The following is a 23,643-nucleotide window of genomic DNA, read 5'->3' on the forward strand; positions in this document are numbered from 1 at the left end:
TTTGTTTTGTTTGGTTTTGCTTTAATTATCTATGGCTGCTTTCCTACCAAAAAGAGCAGAGTTGAGCTGCTGCCACAGAGAACACATAGCATGTAAAAGCCTGACTATAGTCCAGCCTTATAAAAAAAAGTTTACTGATCCCTACTCAAGCTTGGCTTCCTGAACTCAAAGTCTAGACCTGCCATTTTCTAACTTTCTAACTTGGGGTAACCTTGGGTTAACCCCAGGTTCTTGGTCTGTCATATTTCGAGGAATAAATAAATTACTATTTGTGAATTATTTGTAACAGTGTTTGGCACTTAGTAAATACTTTGTAAATATTAGTGACTTATTACCACCACCACATAGTCTTTCTAATACTGTTCGGTGCAACTAATTTTAAGAAATATACACATGAGCTTTGGTTATTAAACACAATTGGTTATTTTTGGTTGTTAAATATCTTTTCAGTTGAAATTATGTATTGCTCTCACTGGAGGGCTATTTGGTTATATTTAACAAGAAAATTTAAGAACATTACATGTCTGAATCAATGTAGATAATTCACCTTTGGGATTGTAAATATCTTCAAACTCTAAAGGCAAGTTCTAGTGAACTATCTAGGCAGACAGTTGTGAAGCAGAAGTGATCTAAAAAGCCTAATACAATGTGAATTGGTCTGAGAAATGTCTTTAATTATAAGATTATAACATTTCCGTAGGAGAAATTTGTAAGTTGTGGAGTTTTGGTTTTGTTTTGCTTTAATTATCTAAGCAGGCTATTTGATAATGGAGAAAAATGTGATTGCCTGGGTGTCTGTACTTACATCCATGAACTCCACATTTGCCTTGGGACCAGTTGTCTCATTAAGAATCTTAATAGCCACAGGAATCTTCACAGTTTCTCCTTCAGGTACCCAAATACCCTTTGGGGAAAAAATTTACATTAAATATGACATCTCACCCTATTAAGTTCTTAGAAAGTAACTTAGAAGTTTGATATTATAACATTCAATCAACAAACCTTTATTTAGCACCTGTTATATATTACAAGTTACTCTGCAACTTTGTCGTCTGCTTTCATTATCTGAAGATTATGCTCATATATATGATTACATATATAGAATATATAATATATATCCTGCTTTCAAGATGTTTACACTACTGTCAAATTCTACTTGTGTGCATGAAAAAGGCTTTGAATAGTGAAGACAGCATGGAAATAGGATAGCAAAAGAATATCTGATTTGGATGGTATCATCAACTTTTTGAGATGGTTACTCTACTTTTTGAAGCTCAGTTGTATCATCTGTAGTTTAGAAGACCAGGCTAAGGAATGTTAGAGGTTCTTCTCAGGCTGAATATTATCAAAATATTCAGCAGCAAGAAAAACAATTAAAAAAGCATATTCTCGTGTTCTTCAAGTTCAGATTGATTTACGAATTAATTTTCAACAATGAATATTTAAGATTTAGTTTTCAAAGGCAAGTGCTAGGAGATATTGAGCACATATTAATTTGTCTACATTATTAAAGCATGTGTATATGTGTGTGTGTGAAGGAATTTTGTCATCTCTGAAGAAATATAAAATATTTATATTGGCCGTTGTTAGTTCTCTTTTCCTATCAAAATATAATTATAATATCTGAACAGGATTTATCCTTTGGGAAAGTATAAAGTTGGTAGAGCTTGAGTGAAATACAACATTAAGCTAAATAATAGCATTTCTGGGTAAAGTGAATTATAACATTTGAGGACAATGATCTTGATAAGACATACAAGGATGCACAGGTTGTACAAGAATACATTTTAAAAGGTGTATTTTCCCAAATGAACGCAAAAGCAAATATGAGATCATGAGGACAAAAAATGAAAAATCTCAAGTTTTAGCTTCTTAGCCCTGACATCAGAAAATATTTCTTATAAGATTTTTAACATTAAAATGAAAGAATGAAAAATAGTAGTTTGTTATTCCTGAATAAAACATCTTTACTTCCTCTCTTTCTTAATATCAGCTGGTTATAGTCACAAAGAAAAAAAATTCAAAAAGTTTTTCACTTTGAACTTTTGTGCTACAACATGTGTATTTGTGTTACTCAAAGTTGCAGTATCATCAGGAGACCTGAACACAACAATTATTTTAAAACATAGTAACAATAATAAAGAAAATAAAAGATTTTAACTTTTAGAAAGTGGATTTATGGTTGCATTCTTCCTAGGCAGAATGAATAGGGAAATCTATGTGTCAAATGCAAAACAATAAGCCAAGTTCCTTGCATAAAATTAAAACAAAATAAAGCAGAAACAGAAAAAAGAAAAAAGCCCAATACTCATAGGCTACATTTTCTCACTGATGTTATCTAGGGTGGAAAACAGGCTTATTATACATTATTCAATAAAGTAACCACAGAGAAGGTTACTTTATAAAGACATGGCATCAATATTAAGGTATTCCTAAAGTGTACTTTTAAAATAGTATAGGCCAGGCATTGTGGCTCATCCCACCACTTTGGGAGACCCAGGCAGGAGGGTCTCTTGAGCTCAGGAGTTCAAGACCAGCATAGGCAACATAGAGACATTCCAACTGTACTAAAAATTAAAAAATTAAAAAATGAGCTGAGTGTGCTGGCACATGCCTGTGGTCCCAGCTATTCAGGAGGCTGAGGTGGGAGGATGGTTTGAGCCCAGGAGGTTGAGGCTATGGTGAACTGTGATTAAACCACTGCCCTCCACGCTGGCTTACAGAGCAAGACCCTGTCTCAAGAATAAATACATAAATAAAATAAAACAAGAATATAAATTCAATGTAAAGTATTTTATACTTTTTAAAATAAATATTTATTTAAGTTATTCTTTTTTTTATTATTTCATTCATTATTTCACTATTTTCTGGGACCAACTAGTTAAAAATTTTACTATCTGATACCCATGATATTGGTCCTAATCTTTATACTTAAACAGAGAATATTTCTAATTAGGAGAAAAAAATCAAATAATTGGTTAAGCCAATTTGCATTTCTATGGTCAAGAATAATTCTTTATAGTTTAAGACAGTATGTCTTCATAACAACTGATCTATTTATTAAAACTTAGAGTCAACCATAGACACTTCAGGCATATAATTCAAAAAACTTATGAAATTTCCAATAAACTTTCATTACAAGTAATTTCAATTAAGGTAAAACACTCATGCACAATAGACAAATAAATGCTCTTAATACAAGTTAATAAAGATTTATTATTAAATGTTTAATGGGTAACATTTTTCTCTGCTGAGGACATTAGATAGTGTTTAGTCTTGAGTTATAGGGTATCCAAGGTTTAAAATAAAATTTAATTTACAGACCACATTATCTTTAAAAGTATAGGAGTGATTATACTCTAGGAACAATCCAAGATTGAGTTATCTTAAAAATGGAGGTATGTTATAATACATTTAAATTTGGCCATTTATCTCTATCTTTTTTTCTCCCTATTTCTGTTCTTCATAAACACATAAATTTGCCTACTTGCTTTAAATTTTGTCAATGTCACATGCAGAATCAGTAACAGGCCAACATTTAAAGGCAGGAAGCCCTAACATTTTTCTACAGACTTGTCCTATGGTTCAGCACAGAAACCTTCAGTTACATCTGTGAATATGGAGAATTGTAGCATTTACTAGATAATTCAGGTGGGGAAAAATCATGCAATCAATCATTAGAATGGGAATTTATGGCATAGCTAAGTGATCCAGAATGATTGTCAATATGGAACAAATTCACAGCAGTACTTTCAATTTGTCAATTTAAATAATCAAGACTGCAATTTAGGACTCTACATTTATTATCCACATAATTTGTTGATATTTTATTGTAGAAATGAGTTCAGATTAAAATTATTAAAGATGTAAATACAATTTCAGTAACTAGATACAAATTTTAAGGATATAAAATCATACAGTGTGAGTCTGTTTTTTTCTAGCATAATCTAAATTGAGAAATAGAAACATCTGCGTTTCTTTGAACATACATCAAATCTGAAGATTAGAAAAGGCATCAAGTCAGCCTAGAACAGTGCCTATGCAAAGTAGGTACTCAAATTTATGTCAAATTAAGATCAAATTTAATTGAGTAAAATATGCATACTAAAAGATAAGAAAATGTCTACATTTTGACCTTAGAATACAAGTTTTATTTTAAGGATATTAGATTATTTTGGAGCACTAGGAGAGAAAAATTAAGGTTTATATTCTAATTATTAATATTTTTTGTTAAATAAATCTCTGTTTTAAATAGAAAAAAAGAATATTTCAAAATGCAACATTTCTAAGATCCAATTAACTTTAACAGATATGTTTGTAAAATATAGGCTTACACACAGCTTTAAGAAATATATTAAATGCCGGCCGAGCACGGTGGCTCCTGCCTATAATCCTAGCACTTTGGGAAGCCCAGGCGGGTGGATCACTTGTCAGGAGTTCGAGACCAGCCTGGACAACATGGTGAAACCTCATCTGTACTAAAAATACAAAAATTAGCCAGGTGTGGTGGTGCGTGCCTGTAATCCCAGCTACTGGGGAGGCTAAGGCAGGAGAATCGCTGGAACCTGGGAGAAGGAGGTTGCAGTGAGTGGAGATCACACCATTGCACTACGGCCTGGCCAACAGAGCGAGACTCCATCTCAAAAAAGAGATGTATATATGTATATATGTATATATATGTGTATATATGTATATATGTATATATATGTGTATATATGTATATATGTATATATATGTGTATATATGTATATATGTATATATATGTGTATATGTATATATATGTGTATATATATATATATATACGTGTGTGTGTATATATATATGTATATATATAATGCCGAAGTAACTTTTGGGAATTGTAGTAATGGATATTACAAGAATAATTCAGCATTAGCCCAGAAGAGTTTCTTAATCTTGTTATTTACCATTAAAATAAACTTCACCACAATTAATCTTGGGCCTAGCCTCTGAATTGGTCCTGTAATTAAGGCAAATAAGTAAACATACACATGCCATCATTTGAGCTTTTCCTTTCCAGAAATATCTCTATTGAAAACACATGATGTCACCTTTTCCTCCTATCTGACCTGAATTTTGCATATAGTGTCACATTTTTAGTTTGCTTATGATGACAAAGACATCAAAACCATGGAAATTATTCACAAAATCATAAAAGTAACCAAGTAGGCAAAAAATGATTTAGAAACTAGTTCCAACCTATTAAGACATCAGCATATTTGAATGGATTCTAAAAAGAGCAGCTACTAGGGTCCTGATGGAGAGGCTTTGGATAAAAAAGCAGAAGAAAAAAAGAATAAAGGATTATGGTATATTGCCCAGGCATGTCTGGGGTTCATGGAGCACTGTGTAGGGGTAATGGAAAATGGGTTGGGGCTTGATAGTTGGATAAAAATAGAAATTTGCCAAAAGGAATATGACATAAGGGGCTCAGAAAGGTATTTAAAAAAACTATACTTGGCTTTGTATCAGATTTTCTTGCTTTTCTCTCAAGACTGTATCCATCCCAGTTCATTCAATAAAAATTAATGAATTCACTTGTGCAGCAACTTCTCAACATTATAAAAGTCTTCCTTTCTGAATATTTTAAGAAAATTAGGTTGTCTAAAGTAATAACTCCATGGCTATTATTTTCTAAATGTCTAAAATGAAACTTAACTAACGATATGCGTTGTTTTTTACTTACTTTATAAACCGTTCCAAAAGCACCTGAGCCAAGGACTTTTACCCTCTTCAGCTCAGTTTCTTTCAAAATACGAAGTTGAGCTTGATTGGGTGCTGTGCCACTGGGAGTTAAAGGTTCCACCAACTGCAAAGCAGAAAGAAGAAGGTTATAGTTTCAATCCAATAGTCAGTCAGTCCTCTCTCTCTCTCTCTTTCTCTTTGATTCTCTTTCTCATAAAGCAAAAACACACAAACATGGTTTGCCTTGACAACCAATACCTTTGTAATATGACCACTCACCATTCACTAACACATTTATGCATTCTTTCAGACCTTGTCCTTTCTCTTCTCCTGCTCTTTGTCAGGGCAAACACAAGTAACAAATGTGTGCCTACTTTGAGGCATACTAGGCTACGAGATTTGATGCAATAAAGAAAGGGAATGCTGCCTTCTTAGAGCTTAAAATATACCTGGGAAGCCAGGACAAATATGTCAGAGGAGAGGGGAAAAAAAAGCACAATGCCAAAACCCTAGGACAGTGCTGTTAAAACTTCAAGGCACATCTGAATTACCTCAAGTTCTTGTTAAACATAGGTCCTGGTTCAGCAGCTCTGGAGTAGGCCTGAAATGTTTGCATTTGCATAGAACTCTAAGGGATGTCTAGGTACCATGGTGATCCTCGAACACATTTTAAGTACCAAGGCCCAAGTGTACCTGTTAGATCAATAGTTCTAAAATTCTATGATTTGATTCTGGATCATAAGTGAATGTTACGAAAGGCAAGGAATCAAACAACTATTGGGGAGTGAGGCTCACTAGTTTTGCCTTCCTAAAGAACGTACACTTTAAAATCAAGTCTTGAGATGTCTAAGTCTTGAGATAATGAAAATAGGTTGGCATTGGGAGGGCCAGTGTGAAAAGCAGCTTGGGCACAGCAAGAGGGAGAAGGAGGAAGAAGTATAGCAGAATACAACAGGGAGTGGGACAGGTCAGAAAGGTGAGAGTAGGGTGGGAAACCTACCTAATCATGGGGTAGGCTGGGTGTGGCCAAAGTAGTAAAATTAGGCTGATAGTTTTAGACGTCATCATCGCGACGTGATTCAGTTAGGGGGAATGAATGAGAAGGGGGCAAGTATGTGCATGCGTGCCAATTACTGGCATACGTGAGAAAAAAAATGTATGTCTAAGAGAGGCTCTGGGTACCAAAAAGCCTGTATCCTATGTTAAAATTTTAGGTTTTTATCTATGTATGAGTAAAAAGGCAAATGCAAGAAATAGGAGTTTCTTTGTCTTTTGAAAGTTAAATTAAGGAACTAAACTTTACAAATAGTCTCTTTTTTTTTTCCAGCATAATAATCAAAGGCTACTACTGCTCAAATTGTCTTGAACCCACCACAGTATTTCAAAATATCTATTTACAAAGCTAAGTGCACTGTGGCCCTGCAACTTGGGTATGAATTACCATGCTTCTGTGAAAATAATGGCCTACTTAATTAATGGAAGATTCTTAATTGAAGGTAAGTGTAGCTATAGCAAGAATTTTAGGAAGAATGTAATAAAAAATTGCCAATAAACTTAGGTTACCTTCAAACTCTTCTTTAATTGTGAGTTTGACAACTCATCTTCAATTTCATTTTCAAATTTAAGTTATATAAATATAAATTTGATAACACAGAACTGCATTCAAGTCACATTTTAAAAATCTCAGAAAGAATCACTAACTTATTTGTCAAATTTCAAAATCATTGCTAAACTGAGTTCCCTTCATTTGAAGGCAACTCAACCATACAGGAATTGTTGGGTAGACTTTGATACATATGCTATATGTATAATGAATAACTTACGAATCATTTTTAAAAATCATATACAAAAGTCACATAAAATCACACACAATACTGGGGGAAGGCTTCAGCATTTTGGGCAAGATATACTTAAAATATACATTGTGTATATGCCTTGGCATATACCATGCAATAATTTCATATTTTGAAAACTTCACAGTTCTACCTGAGATTTTTAGTCTTAATTTTCTTGGGTATCATTTAATATATTTCACAAAAACATGTTTCTGTATCATTTAATATATTTTACAGACACACGGGTTTAAATTTGGAGGTTTATATGACAGTGTTGCCACTCACAGGAAGCAATTTGCCCTTCCTAGACCTTCATTTCTTATTTGTGAAGTAGGTATAGCAATAATTACCTTAGAAACTTGAGAAAGGATGAAATGAGATAACATATGTGGAAAATTCTAGAACGTTGCCTGGCATATTGTAAGCACTAAATCTGTTACTCTTCAAGGGATGAGATCATGTCTCATTAATACATTTTCAAATCACACCATCTACCAAAGCATCAAGCTTACAGTGCCTCTCAGTAAGCATGTGTGGAAAAAATATGTTTTCTAGTTTTATGCATATAACATAAAAAAGACAATCTGGAGCAAAATGATTTGAGGAACGCGTACCAACTTTAAGTGTATGCAAACAATTTATCGAGATTCAACAAATGTTCACTTCTGAGGCAGATTTCTAGCTTCAGTATTTAAAGATTCTTAAAAATTCCCCCTTTATTTAGATGATGGTAGAAAATCATAATTATTTTCCTTTACTAAGAAAAAGATAGGGATTCTATGATTATCTAACCACCAAATGTAAAATAATTTAGTCTTAAAGAATGACTTTCTATTAAAACAGAAGCTGCTTATAAAATCAGTAAGTGGGCCGAAAGCGGTGGCTCACGCCTGTAATCCCAGCACTTTGGGAGGCCGAGGCGGGGGGATCACGAGGTCGGGAGATCCAGACCATCCTGCCTAACACTGTGAAACCCTGTCTCTACTAAAAATACAAAAAAGTTAGCCGGACATGGTGGCAGGCGCCTGTAGTCCCAGCTACTCGGGAGGCTGAGACAGGAGAATGGCGTGAACCCAGGAGGCGGAGCTTGCAGTGAGCTAAGATCGCGCCACCACACTCCAGCCTGGGCGACAGAGCGAGACTCCGTCTCAAACGAAAAAAAACACAAAAAACCAGTAAGTGTGTGTTTATTTAGTAAGGAAATGACGGTTTGAAGGACATTCTTATAAAGCACTGCATTATAAAAACAAACCAAGATAAAGCAACACAACTCTTTTCATGGCAATGAGCCTTCCCTGTGTGTGGTTAACTGAATTTCTCTTCCATTATGCAGTCACCTAAATAAATGTACACTGCTATTCCAATCTTTCAATTCCTTTCTAACTCTAGTTTACAATACTTCACTTCCCAGAATTCTCTCACCAACTGCCTCAAGCTGGCCATGAGGAAGAATTCTCTCTGCCTCCAGCATCCTAGCTAAATTGCAAACATGCATAGCACAAAGCACATGTGTTGTGTCCAAACTTTCATTCACATGTGCAAGATTGAAAGTAATCAAATTGCTCTTCCATAAGCTTCCAGCTAAAGTAGGAATCACTATTAGGTTTTCCCATGTATGTAATTGACTTCCTTTATTTTGCTTAAACATGTCTATTCATGAGACAGCTCATTCCAATTGCAGATAACTTTAATCCTTAGAAAGTGTTTTCCTAGAAGCAGCTGTAAGGCAGTTTCCAGATACTTTCACAGGATACTTCTATCTAGATTTGATTTCTGGGTAAAAAGAGCTAAAATATAATTCATTATCAGTATGCAAAATGTGTGAATGAATTAAAATTCCCATTCCTCCCATTCCTGTCAGTATTCAAAGGAAAAGTCAAATTGTCAGACTGACAATGAGAAAAACAACAAACGTTGGATAAGCTTATCTCAGAACAGAATTGCTCTGAATTGTTTAGATAGGCACAAATGTGTGTATCAGGAGAAAGGTAGGATGGAAGTTGAGAAGGGTCTGGTAATGCATAGTCTTCTGTAATTGTTTTTTCCCTGTATCCTGTACCATGAAAACTATCTGCTTTTACGCTAGAGAACTCCGTGTAGCAATATAAAAGACATTATAATCATTTATGAGTAATTTACATACTCATAATAACCACCATGCATAATATTAAATGCATCCCATAAATTGTGTTGTAAGGTCTGTGTGATTACAACACTAAGCTTTATCCTGTAAGCTTAGTCTTTCACTGCTGGTATAATGAGATCGTTGAATACTAATTTGATGATCCTAATTAAAACATGCATTCCTTGTCTATTAGTTTTGTTTTGAAACAAAGATTCTCTCTCTTTCTAACATTTTTCTAGATCTGCCACTGAGATATTTTCTTTTTTTTTTTATTATACTTTAAGTTTTAGGGTACATGTGCACAACGTGCAGGTTAGTTACATATGTATACATGTGCCATGTTGGTGTGCTGCACCCATTAACTCGTCATTTAATATTAGGTATATCTCCTAATGCTATCCCTCCCCCCTCCTCCACCCCACAACAGGCCCCAGTATGTGATATTCCCCTTCCTTTGTCCATGTGTTCTCATTGTTCAGTTCCCACCGATGAGTGAGAACATGTGGTGTTTGTTTTTTTGTCCTTGCCATAGTTTGCTGAGAATGATGGTTTCCAGCTTCATCCACGTCCCTACAAAAGACATGAACTCATCCTTTTTTATGGCTCCATAGTATTCCATGGTGTGTATGTGCCACATTTTCTTAATCTAGTCTATCATTGTTGGACATTTGGGTTGGTTCCAAGTCTTTGCTATTGTGAATAGTGCCACAATAAACATACATGTGCATGTGTCTTTATAGCAGCATGATTTATAATCCTTTGGGTATATACCCAGTAATGGGATGGCTGGGTCAAATGGTATTTCTAGTTCTAGATCCCTGAGGAATCGCCACACTGACTTCCACAATGGTTGAACTAGTTTACAGTCCCACCAACAGTGTAAAAGTGTTCCTATTTCTCCACATCCTCTCTAGCACCTGTTGTTTCCTGACTTTTTAATGATCGCCATTCTAACTGATGTGAGATGCTATCTCATTGTGGTTTTGATTTGCATTTCTCTGATGGCCAGTGATGATGAGCATTTTTTCAAGTGTCTTTTGGCTGCATAAATGTCTTCTTTTGAGAAGTGTCTGTTCATATCCTTTGCCCACTTTTTGATGGAGTTGTTTGTTTTTTTCTTGTAAATTTGTTTGAGTTCATTGTAGATTCTGGATATTAGCCCTTTGTCAGATGAGTAGGTTGCAAAAATTTTGTCCCTGTTTGCAGATGACATGATTGTATATCTAGAAAACCCCACCGTCTCAGCCCAAAATCTCCTTAAGCTGATAGGCAAATTCAGCAAAGTCTCAGGATACAAAATCAATGTGCAAAAATCATAAGCATTCTTATACACCAATAACAGACAACCAGAGAGCCAAATCATGAGTGAACTCCCATTCACAATTGCTTCAAAGAGAATAAAATACCTAGGAATCCAACTTACAAGGGATGTGAAGGACCTCTTCAAGGAGAACTACAAACCACTGCTCAGTGAAATAAAAGAGGATACAAACAAATGGAAGAACATTCCATGCTCATGGGTAGGAAGAATCAATATTTTGAAAATGGCCATACTGCCCAAGGTATATAGATTCAATGCCATCCCCATCAAGCTACCAATGACTTTCTTCACAGAATTGGAAAAAACTACTTTAAAGTTCATATGGAAACAAAAAAGAGCCTGCATTGCCAAGTCAATCCTAAGCCAAAAGAACAAAGCTGGAGGCATCACGCTACCTGACTTCAAACTATGCTACAAGGCTACAGTAACCAAAACAGCATGATACTGGTACCAAAACAGAGATATAGACCAATGGAACAGAACAGAGCCCTCAGAAATAATGCCGCATATCTACAACTATCTGATCTTTGACAAACCTGACAAAAACAAGAAATGGGGAAACGATTCCCTATTTAATAAATGGTGCTGGGAAAACTGGCTAGCCATATGTAGAAAGCTGAAACTGGATCACTTCCTTACACCTTATACAAAAATTAATTCAAGATGGATTAAAGACTTACATGTTAGACCTAAAACCATAAAAACTCTAGAAGAAAACCTAGGCAATACCATTCAGGACATAGGCATGGGCAAGGACTTCGTGTCTAAAACACCAAAAGCAATGGCAACAAAAGCCAAAATTGACAAATGGGATCTAACTAAACTAAAGAGCTTCTGCACAGCAAAAGAAACTACCATCAGCGTGAACAGGCAACCTACAGAATGAGATATTTTCAATGCAGATATTTTCTAGATCTGCTGCTATTGACATATCCCCTATCTAGCGCTTGCTAATGGGATCCTCCCAACCACACAAACAAAATACAGATACTTTCCCCAATACAATAATTTTCTTGACCACTCCCATCTACCCCCTTGAAGCCTTGACTATTTTTATGGATATAATCTGATTTTTCACAAGCTTTGTTTAACGGACTATAAAATAAAAAACTTAATTAGGACATTGAACAGAATTTTACTTGGATTAAATAACTGAACTTTATCTGAACCTTCTAAACCTGATGAAAATCCCCAAACACATGAAGAGGAGAAATAAATACCTCACCTCTGTTTCCAAGAATCTTCTCAACGCTCTTTTCTTTTTGATGCTCTTCCTTCTAACATAAACAGCAAATGTCAGACCCACAATGACCAGAATGAAGAGCCCACCAATTACTCCAGCTGCAATCAGGGGAGTTCTGACAACCAGAATGAGAAAAAAAAAAAGTATGAAGAGAGAGAAGACAGAGGAAGAGAAAAGAGCAGTTGTATAAGACATTATCCACATTTCACAAATCCAGTCATTTAGATGAGATGCAAATAAAAAAGTGCATTAGGTTTTGCTCTACCAAAACCTTTCTCATGGTAAAGACTATGGTTGTTTTTGTGTGTTTTACAAATAATAAACCATGCATATACAACTAATCTTTGAGGATGAACAGTCACAACATGCCATTTGATGAAAAAAATGTAAAACTTGCTAGCAGTATGAAAACCTTATGCCAAAACATTGGTGTTGGCGCATTTAATATTTTACTATTATATATGAATAAACAGGAAATACATTGTAATAATATTGTTGTTGTTTGTAATTTTATTTTCAGTATTTTCTCTGAAGCAGGCTTTCACAACAGTGGCACTATTGACATTTGAGGCTGAACACTGGTTTGTTGTCACAAAGTGTCCTGTGCATTTTAGGATGTTTAGTAGCATTCCTGGCTTCCATCCATGAGATGCTAGTAGCACCCCCATCCTCTAGTCATGACAATGTCTGCAGACATTCCCAAAGATCTGTCAACATCACTCCCAGTTAGGAAGCACTGCTCTAATGCAAAAATGAGTGGTCTGAAGACATAGAAACCCCACACCTCTGGAGTACAAGGGTACCAATAAGAGAGTTATTATTGCCAAAAGTGCTATTTGAAACTGATTAGGGCAATTCTGGTAGGAAAAAGTCAGGAGAAGGATAAAGAATTGGTTCAGACATGTTTTCAGAATAACGACAAGAATATTAGAATCAATAGTGTGTCTAAGCATCACATACCCATAAAAGAGGTTTGCACATGAAGCATTACATAAAAAGTACAGTACCAAAAAGGGATTAAGAAGAGATTGATTGGAAATCTTCATTCTTAAAATGTTTTTGTAATGTATTGTTGGCAAAGATATAACTTTGAAACTGATCACCTCTTAGATAATTTTTTCCTTGCTTAAACAGTAGTAGTTGTGATTTTTAACTTGTTCTAGAGTACAGCAGTATCTCTGAGGTTTCCGTGGTCAGAGTTCTTAATAATATGAATTTTGTATACCATAGGAAATAATCTTGAGTGAAACACACAGGTGTTACCTGAAAAATATTTGACCATGAAGCCACAATGGATATCAAAACTAAAAAAGAACTTCCTGCATGCTCATGCTTTCCATAATAAAGCATTTTATATCTTATATTTATATCTTTAAATGAACTTATACTACATTTTCTTAAAAAATACTTTCTTTTGCTAAATAAACTTCTGCTCAGAGATAGATCAGAAATACTAATGGTGGATGATCCTCAATAAAATCTTGAAATTTTAAAAAGCTCATAAAAAAAAGTCTGCGTAACTTCTTCTACAAATGAAATCATGTCTTTTAAAGATTATGATTGCTATATTGTCATATAAAACTGCAGAAAAATCTAAAAAGGTAGTTCATCCTAAAGGTCATTTCCTGACAGCTCAAAGTACTATAGTATACTGAAATGTTGCTATAATTCAGCTAGATTTTTCTAAATGGGATTTTCTAAAGATATAAAAATCTCTGCTGAGAAAATTAAACTATCGTATGGACAAAAATTCATCATTGTGATATGTTTTTGTTTGTGTAAGATCATATTTTTGAGCATGCAAGTTAAACATGTATTTCAGGAAATATTTTATGTTTCAACCAAAGGTGTAATTTTTAGCTCAAATGCTTAACATATCCCTGAAAAGTCACTGTTATTGAAAGGGTTATATTTTTTTCTCAGTCCAATTTTTTTATCGCAAAATATTTATGTATAATTGAGACTAGTGTCCAACATTTCGTTAATTGTAGATTCAGACCAAACTCTAACTTTTCTCTGCTTATTTATTTTGCGAAATAATAGGTGGTATATAGATTTATGTAAATATATGTAAACGTCAATGTCACTGTATATGAAAAGAAAATGCTCTATTTTGTTGTTTGTTTCTTTGTTTGCTTGTTGTTGTTATTTTTTAAGAACAAACTTCCAGGAGAAGAAAATAATACCTCTCTTTTATCTTATTTTGGTGGAGATCGATTGCCATATAATTACTATACAGGCAAGTAATGGTAATCAAAATAAGACATTCAAAAACTCAAGACAGTAATTTCTGTTTTTATAGTTAGAATTTCCTTTCAGTATTTTCTCACAGCAATACTTTTGGTTTACTTGAATTTCTTTACTGTTTTCTTACCACTCTGCAGGAACGGTAGAGGTACAAACAACCTGAAGGAATAAAGAACTACAATTTCTGTACTTAAAAATCATATATAAGTGTTTTATTGAACATTTTAAGAGGCCAAATTCTTCCTATTCCCACAGAATTTACTTCTGAAGCATAAATCGTTAACCACAAGCAAGCAACCAGTAAAATCAAGAGGAGGGAATATTCCCTAAGACAACTTGAAGGTTCTTTTTATTAAGTGAGTGTCATGAAAAAGGTGCTGATGTAGCTTAAGAAGACTTAATAGACATAGCAACTGGATATAAAATGTAATCCTGCATTAGATCCTAGTTTGGACAAACCAGTTATAGAGTCTTTTTGGAAAAGTTGAGAGATCTGAATATAAATTATATAGTAGATGAGAAGATAATTTGCTGCAACAGAAAGACGTGCACCATAAAATGAAAAGATTCGGTTTCCAAACAGTAGAACTTCAATATGAAAAAATATATATTCATATATGTCCACAAATATATCCTCAGACACATAGATCTGGAATAATATAAAATAATATACTAAATAGTAGTTGTCTCTGGGTAGTGTGAATACAGTGCTCTTATTTTTACTAATTTGTATTTTCTAATTTTTTTATAATCCATTTATATTCCTTTTGAAATAAAAGTTTATTAAATTCAAGAAAAATGCAGAAAAAAAATCATTGTCTAAAAGTTTAGCTTTGTAATAATGGCCTTGTTCTCTTTTTCTTGAATGTTTACCGGCTTTTATTCAATTAAGATTTCATTTTGTTATTCCCTGTCCACTTTTACAATCTAAGTACTTTTGTGTATATTTTCTACTCATCATAGTTTGATATGTCTGAGACATTTAATTACTATTATGTTTCTTACAGTTAACATTAGGTACCATAAAACCAAGATAATCTGAAAAGTTAATACTATTTTCACATTTCCTACTCCTCTGTATTTTTAAGATTCCTAGATATTTGTAAGTATAGGATAGATATCTTTTTTTTTGTTTGTTTGTTTTCCTGAGAGTTTATGCTTAGCTCCTTTTATGAGGACCCTTTGGGTAAAGAGGAAATAGCAACCTAAGTTTCTTCTTTAAATGGCTGTGCATCTCTCCTTGGTCTAATGATGATAATGGCTATTACCAACCAACCTGTTTCTGAGCTTGAATGTGATTTATTTTATTTTTATTTTTTAGATGGAGTCTTGGTCACCCAGGCTGGAGTGCAGTGGTGTGATCTCAGCTCACGGCAACCTCCACCTCCCAGGTTCCAGTGATTCTCCTGCCTCAGCTTCTCGAGTAGCTGGGATTACAGGCGACTGCCACCAAGCCCAACTAATTTTTGTAATTTTAGTAGAGATGGGGTTTCACCATGTTGGCCAGTCTGGTCTCCTGACCTCATGCGAGCTGCCCGCCTTGGCCTCCAAAAGTGCTGGGATTATAGGCATGAGCCACCACTCCAGGCCTTGAATGCGAATCTTGTATGTGAATCAGTGGAAGCGATAAGAGGCTCAGTTGACACTATGAGATCACAAGGTTCAAATACTAAGGGATCTAGAATACTCTGATTCCTTATCTTTAACAGGAGCATTGTGATTTTTTGTCGTCTTTTGGCTGTCCATTAAAAATGGCTGAGACTCCCTAAAGTATAAATTTCTAAGATCAAGTCCAAGCTTAGACTAAAAGGATGTGATCAATTGATAGTTTACCTTATTCTGTGACTTGGAAATAGTATTATGAAACTGATACCCTCCCGCTACTGAAGAAACTAATTTCACAGGGATTCCGAATCACAAACGAACTTTGCTAATTTATTTAAAAACATATGATTTGGTTTTCATAATTTCATTTAGAAATTCAGAGACAATGAAATGGATTAAATTCTACTGACTTGAGTGCAATTATTTTATAAAAGAGCAGCATCTTTCCAAGCTATATTACTCATCTAAAATATATATATTCTTATTATTCATTACTATATTTGAACCATGCTATTTCTCTCATGCAGAATATAAAATGTGAGAGGAGACATGAAACCTTATTTTTAAGGATAGCATTAGGAGATATACCTAATGCTAAATGATGAGTTAATGTGTGCAGCACACCAACATGGCACATGTATACATATGTAACAAACCTGCACATTGTGCACATGTACCCTAAAACTTAAAGTATAATAATAATAAAATTAAAAAAAATCCAGATATTTTCTTCCATTGATCAGTTTCTTTTCAGATAGCAAAACACAAACAAAATGTAATAAAGTCAATATAATTTATGATTAAAACTCAAATGTTTAAAAAAAACTATTTTGTTATACTCTTTCTATTTAATGTTATAAGGACCGACTATCTTTTAAAAAGGAACAATGGTATTTGCTTAATTGGTGAAACTGGTATTTTGATGAATATTGCAATAAATGTTAATTCTATGATTCTACCTTTTTTTAAAGGTAAGGTAAGTTCTTCACCAAATAAAAGGTTTATTAAATTTTGAATATATGTGTATTTTCTTTACTTTTTTGAATACAGAATAATTTTCAACTAAAGATAAAACAACCTGTAGTCCTATAAAACACTGATGGTATACTTGCAATTCATAGTACTGACTATGAATCAAAGACTTTCACTTTTAGAAGCTTTTAGGTTAAACTAAATAATTTGAAGAAAGGTCTTCAGGATTTGTTGCATCAGACGTAGACCTGCTTCACTGCTTATCTATGGGCACTAAATGTGAAACTGAAAATGCGTGTGTGTATCTTTTTTAAAATGTATATAAGAGGGAAAAACAAACAAAGACAGGCTAGTCGATAAATTTAACAGGGACTTTTTTTTTTTTTGTAAAATAAACTTTGCAAATTGCAAAACATGGTAAAATAGTATCTCCAACATTACTACTTTGTGTTAATCTTTCAGATTCTGTATGACTTTTCCTTATTGCAGCAGAAAGATGCTTTGGAGCCAGGCAAATCTAAGTTTTAATCATATGTCTACTTCTAACCAATTGTGAGTTTACTGCCTCTATCAAATAGCTTAAATATACACAAATACATTCTTTACCTAAGCTAGTACAAAAAATAAACGTAGAAGGAAATTATATAGTCATGTTTACATTCATGATATCTGATGAATTTGCTTCAAGATCATTTCTAGTATTATCATTAAATCAAATACCTTGAAGTTTAGGAATTATTCATCCCATTTTGGCCAGGACAGTCTTAGTTTATGCCAGTCTAATAATCAATAATGCCACTTTTACTCTCCAAAGTGCCTCTATGTGAGCAATAAATCAAATGTTTATCTACATTTAGCCCAATCTAAAGGAATTTAGGATACCTGAGTTAATAAGTATTTATCTATATCTCTATATTAAAATGTGTATGTTGGGGTATGTGTGTATGTGTATATAGGATCAAAAAACCTTCAGTTTACCTCTGTGAAAGGGAATAATTTCTATGAAATCTGACATTTTCATTTTTAGTAGATTATTTCCCATCAAAAATAAGTGCATTGCTAATGATACTCTGTTGTGCTATAAAACCCATGAGTATGTGTAGGTGTGTGCATATATACACATTCACCTGAAAGTGTCTTAGTTTTATTTTCAGCAAGTTTTTGCATTTTATGAATGTATATGTAACTTAAATGGATATTTCATAAACTAGGGTCAAATGTTATAATTCTCTATAAAGTTATATTTCATTTTAAAAATATAATTAGGTAACATTGGCCATCATCCTATATCCTAACTTTCTTCTGAAAATCTTACAGTGGCTACAGACGAAAGCATGAGTCTATCATGACACAGAGGACAAATGTATACTCAGGGGTATATTCTGTTTTGTAAATTGTTCTTGCTGTAAGAAGAATGTAGTTGATCAAAAACCTATTGACTCTCTATTAAAATCAAATTCTTATAATTCATTCACAATTACCAACTGAGACAAGGAATATAACTTTGAAAACAATAACATTTTCAATATTTTCTTAATTATGTGTATAATTTAAACATAGCAAAAGGTCTGTTTCCATAAGAGAAACACAAGATTTGACAGCCATCAGATACTCAAAGGTTTTATAGCACACAGGGTGTCACCAGCAATGTACTTATTTTCAATGGGAAATAATCTAATAAAAATGAGAATGTCAGATGTTCTTAGAAATCATTCCCTTTCATAGAGGTAAACCAAAGGCTTTTTTGATCCTAGATACTATCTTTAAATTTAAATCATTTAGCTCGACTGAATGTGAACTTTCCATTCTAATAATTTCAAATACTTGTATATTTTATAATCAGAATTTAATTTTTACATACATTGTATAGTTTCACAATAACTATGTAACACATATCTTATAAACTCCATATTAAATACAAGAAAATAGAAAAGATGCCTGGATAACGTCAAACAGAAATAGTAATGCTAACATTTTATGTATTGGAGTCTCAAGTCCATTAAACTTTCACCTATTACATTTTTTCTCTTTCTAAAGATGATATATTTACACAAATATCACTATTCAGGTTTTGCTTCAATATCTATGCTTGATAGTAGAGAATACAAAATGCACATAAATTTATTTAAGGGTTTTCATAGAACTTTTATATTTAGTTATATCTTAATATTTTACTTCTCTTCGGACTATCATTTTATCTGTATTGCTATATTCATTGTGATTTACTTTTATTAAATCCTTTATATCCTTGGGTGTGAAGTTTATAAGTGACATTCTTCTTTTAGCTTCATTTTGTTTTCAAAGTGAGAAAACAGTTAAAAGGTTGTTTTTCTTTTTTTTAACTTATACGGGATTTCCTTTAAGAAAGGGAAAGGCAAGCAGTCTATATTATTACAGTGACAGTACCTATTGTACTGCTACTCTGTTCAGCCTTCCCCAAAACAGTTCAGATTTGAAACAAGAGACCTTGAAACACCAGGAAACATTGAAATTCCCCAGAAGACATTTTAAGGGTTACTGCCTAGGGCAAGGAGAACGCATTAAGGGAGTTCTTTTTCTCCTGCAAGTAGTGCTTATTCTGACCCAGAATTCAACCTGCTTTATAAACATGACACATCTTTTCTTTTTGAGCAAATGAAAGTGATCTTACAGTTTTTGTTTGATGAGACCTGGGGTATTACAATAGGTCTCTGTCCTTTGATTAAGGCTCAGGATTCCTCTATTACATTTCAAATATGACCAAAACTGTAAGTGCTGAAGCAAATGAACCAGAACGTACTGTCCCACTTCCTAAGCAAATTTGAATGTTTTGTGACTCGCTTTTATGTGTTAAAATCAATCTTTTTTTCAATATGTGAATGCAACATTTCATTCAATAACAGTGTTGCAAAAGTACTTCAGTAGAGATACTGCCATTAAATGAATATGTAAATATAATCTGATTCTTTTATGTCTAGATCAGCTTCTGAGAAAAAATTTCATGTAGTTTCAGAGCAAACCTTCCTTCTCTTTACAGGCAACATTTACACATATCTATGGGCTTTTGTTTGTTTTATCAAATTTTGGGGAAGTACATAAACTTATACACTTGACTTTCTGGCAAACATTCTCATGTTAAGGACACCATCCTCAGAATATATATATTCTATCTAGGAATTTCTACACCCAGGATTTTCTACAACTAAAGTGTTGAAAAAGAATTACGCCAGGAAGAACTTTCCTTTTAACAGGGTTTTTAAGAGGTAAGACGAAGTTTTGGTGCTTTTATTAATTTTTCCACAGTTTATACCTATTATACAATATCATATATCTATATACTATACTAATATAGTAACTTTATTATTGTTTATATACTATTATCTAGATAGAACATATACGAGGATATGTTTAGTGACACAAACAGAATATTGTAAATATTTAATTACAAAACAAATTAACCATTAAGTATCACTATGTCCTATTACTTATTCATTATATGGACAAGGTAATATGAAGCAATAGAGCAAAAGATTTAAAGACCGAGGATTCAGTTCTTACAACTTCAATTACATTATGTACCAAAATTGTTCAGCATGCTAAGGAATTTAAGTTTCATAATAGAGCAGAAAGTATTACATAAACACTACTCTGTGAAGAAAAGTGGGAGAGGGATAAATCATGGCTGGCACCATTCTTGTTCCCATATTTTAAAAGTTTTCTTCGCCTTAAAATCTCCATTCATTCTATGCACTATAATTTCAGATAATTAGTTGCTAACAGAGAATATATTCTATGTATAAATTGCACCTACCTTTATCTATCGAAGCATTAAGCATACACATTTGTGTCATGCTTATTGTGCACAACTACATAAGACAGATATAGAGCAATCCCATTTTCAGAGGGTTTGCAAACTTTTTTTTTTGAAAAGGAGTCTTACTGTCTTCCCCAGGCAGGAGTACAGTGGCGCCATCTTGGCTCACTGCAACCTCCACCTCCCGAGTTCAAGCAACTCTCCTGCCTCAGCCTCCTGAATAGCTGAGATTACAGGCGCTCCCCACCACGCCCAGCTAATTTTTGTATTTTTAGTAGAGACAGGGTTTCACCATGTTGGCCAGGCTGGTCTCGAACTCCTGACCTCAGGTGATCTGCCTGCCTCGGCCTTCCAAAGTGCTGGGATTACAGCTGTGAGCCACCAAGTCTGGCCTTGAAAACATTTTTAAAGTAATAGCCGGGTTTGTTTGTTTGTTTCCTTGATAGTCAATTCTGTATATAAAGCATTTTTGATTTTTTTTTAACTATACTTTAGATTACCCAATCCTTGTTTTAGACCGAAAGAAGATTTTTTTAAAAAATAAAATGCTAACAAAGAGGGATTAAGGAAGTGTCTTTCTTGGGAAGTATCACTACTCTTTATTCAGATGATGTATTTTCTTTTTTTTTTTTTTTTTGAGAGGGAGTCTCGCTGTCGCCCAGGCTGGAGTGCAGTGGCGCAATCTCGGCTCACTGCAAGCTCCGCCTCCCAGGTTCACGCCATTCTCCTGCCTCAGCCTCTCCAAGTAGCTAGGACTACAGGCGCCCGCCACCACGCCCGGCTAATTTTTTGTATTTTTAGTAGAGACGGGGTTTCACCGTGGTCTTGATCTCCTGACCTCGTGATCCGCCCGCCTCGGCCTCCCAAAGTGCTAGGATTACAAGCGTGAGCCACCGCGCCCAGCCCAGATGATGTATTTTCTACCTACATTGGCCTGCTGGTAGCCTTTTTTCCTGCTGAGGAGAAAGTGTTCATTAGGGAGTTAGTGGCTTTGCAGCATATTGAAGATTTGGATGAAGTGAGATGGGAAAAGACTTTAAGAAGTGAATACAGTTGTGGGAAAAATACCAGGATTTTTGGACATCTATCTAGAGTCACTGGACATTTCTTGCAGGATTAATGAACAAAGCTCCTTTTACTAGATATTTTACATGTGTTATGTCAAATAATTCTTCCAATATAATTGATTATTGATGTATGGTGAATCTGAAGTAGGTTATACAATTTGTCCAAGGTCAGAAGCATTCTAACTGGATAGTCAAGCCTAGACTCTCCGTATGATTTTCTCTAAATCCTTTTTCCATTAAAATATAATTATAAGGGTATATTAGGAAAATTATTCTGTTAGAAAGTTGTAACAGATAAGCAGGAAAAGAAAAGATATGCAAGAAAATTAGTTTAGCTGACTGTTTTAAGAGTCCTCATGAGTAATGGTGAAAGACAGATTAGGAAAGTTTAAAAGGAGATATGGTGAGAAAATGTACTAACAGCAGCAAAATTGATAAAAAAGTATAAACTCAACAGTGAAGAGAGAAAAAGCAGGCATCAAAAATGACTAGACCCCCATGCCTATGGGAATATAATAAGGCCGATGATGCCTTGTAGGGACGTGCAGAAATCAGGAGAGAGACAATTAGAGGGGAGTTTTTAATTCTTTTCGATCTATGGATTTGAAGTGCTAAAGGGTATCCAAAATCTGTATCATTTCATTCAACTTTTACAATTTCTGTATATATTTGTTATTCTTTTAATTTCAAGATCCATACATCTGTTGATTTTATTAATAGCTTCACATTTTTAATTAAAGCGAGTCATAGACAACATTCCATCCCATTCCATTCCCTTTAAGCTTTTCTAATACTTTATTCTCTAGGAACATTCAAAATGAAAAGGAAGAAAAATGTGGCTCAAGGGGCTTTATTTCTTTTCTACTTCCTCCTCCTGTCCCTTTTGTTTTGCTGATAGACTATGTCATTTTATGCGGTTTCACTTATCTCATTAAGATAAATTCTACTGTTCCAATCTGTTTTTGTTCTTATCTTCTTACTGACCTTTTGAGATTATCAATTGCAGGAGGAACAAAACTTAAAAATATTTAATACATTTAAAAAACCTGCTCATAGTGCTATTTGCCTTGGGTAACACATGCTAGAGCCAGATGCCTTAGTAAGGCTACATGGATCTCATTGCTAATTCTTGTGCCTTAATGCCATCCCCCATTTGGATAATTTAAAGTTTGACATTAAATATTAAAGCTTAAAGAAAATTCTTTAATTGAAATAGACAATTAAACATAGATACTCCAAAAGAGGCCCCTTCATATTCTTTTATAATTTGGTAATTTTTATAGAAGCAACCTTATGTTCCAGATGCAAAGCTGTAAGTGCTAATAAGTGGCTTCAATTTTATTGCCATCTCTGTGACTGACCTCAATTCATTCCATTTTGCTATCATGCTTTCAAGAACATTTGTTTTTAGTACTTATGTGTCTTAGACACTACTAGACCAAACGATTTAGATATTTATAATTATGCTCTCTTGGATTCTTTTCTATTTGAAAGTAAATTATAAGCCCCACGAGGTTAGGAGCATCATTTCTAATTTTGTTTTGTTTTATCACTCTAATAACATTGTCTAAGAAGTTTATCAATAATTATTATAAAGTGAATGAAATAGTTAAGTGGGATATTTTTAGTAATAACGAGTTATTAAAAATGCAATTCTTCCACTTGATGTGACTCTTTAGTATTTGGAACAATTTTGGAAAAAGCAAAATATTTTCTTTGCATTTATCTCTTA

The 23,643-nt window shown here is 33.8% G+C and overlaps 1 protein-coding gene across 4 annotated transcripts in view; it reads right to left on the reverse strand.

The window, feature by feature from the left end:
- The window catches only part of ERBB4 (erb-b2 receptor tyrosine kinase 4), a 1,169,745-nt gene that overhangs the window by 244,705 nt on the left and 901,397 nt on the right, over positions 1-23,643 (reverse strand). For all 4 annotated transcript variants that reach the window (XM_055290486.2, XM_055290484.2, XM_055290487.2 and 1 more), the window contains 3 exons: positions 12,210-12,342; positions 5,705-5,827; positions 806-904 (listed from right to left, as the gene is read on the reverse strand). In XM_055290486.2, coding sequence (XP_055146461.1) covers positions 806-904; positions 5,705-5,827; positions 12,210-12,342 — 355 coding nt within the window. The remainder of the gene's footprint in view (positions 1-805; positions 905-5,704; positions 5,828-12,209; positions 12,343-23,643) is intronic.

Source organism: Symphalangus syndactylus, chromosome 8 (assembly GCF_028878055.3).
Source record: "Symphalangus syndactylus isolate Jambi chromosome 8, NHGRI_mSymSyn1-v2.1_pri, whole genome shotgun sequence".
In the NCBI taxonomy this organism is placed as follows: domain Eukaryota; kingdom Metazoa; phylum Chordata; class Mammalia; order Primates; family Hylobatidae; genus Symphalangus; species Symphalangus syndactylus.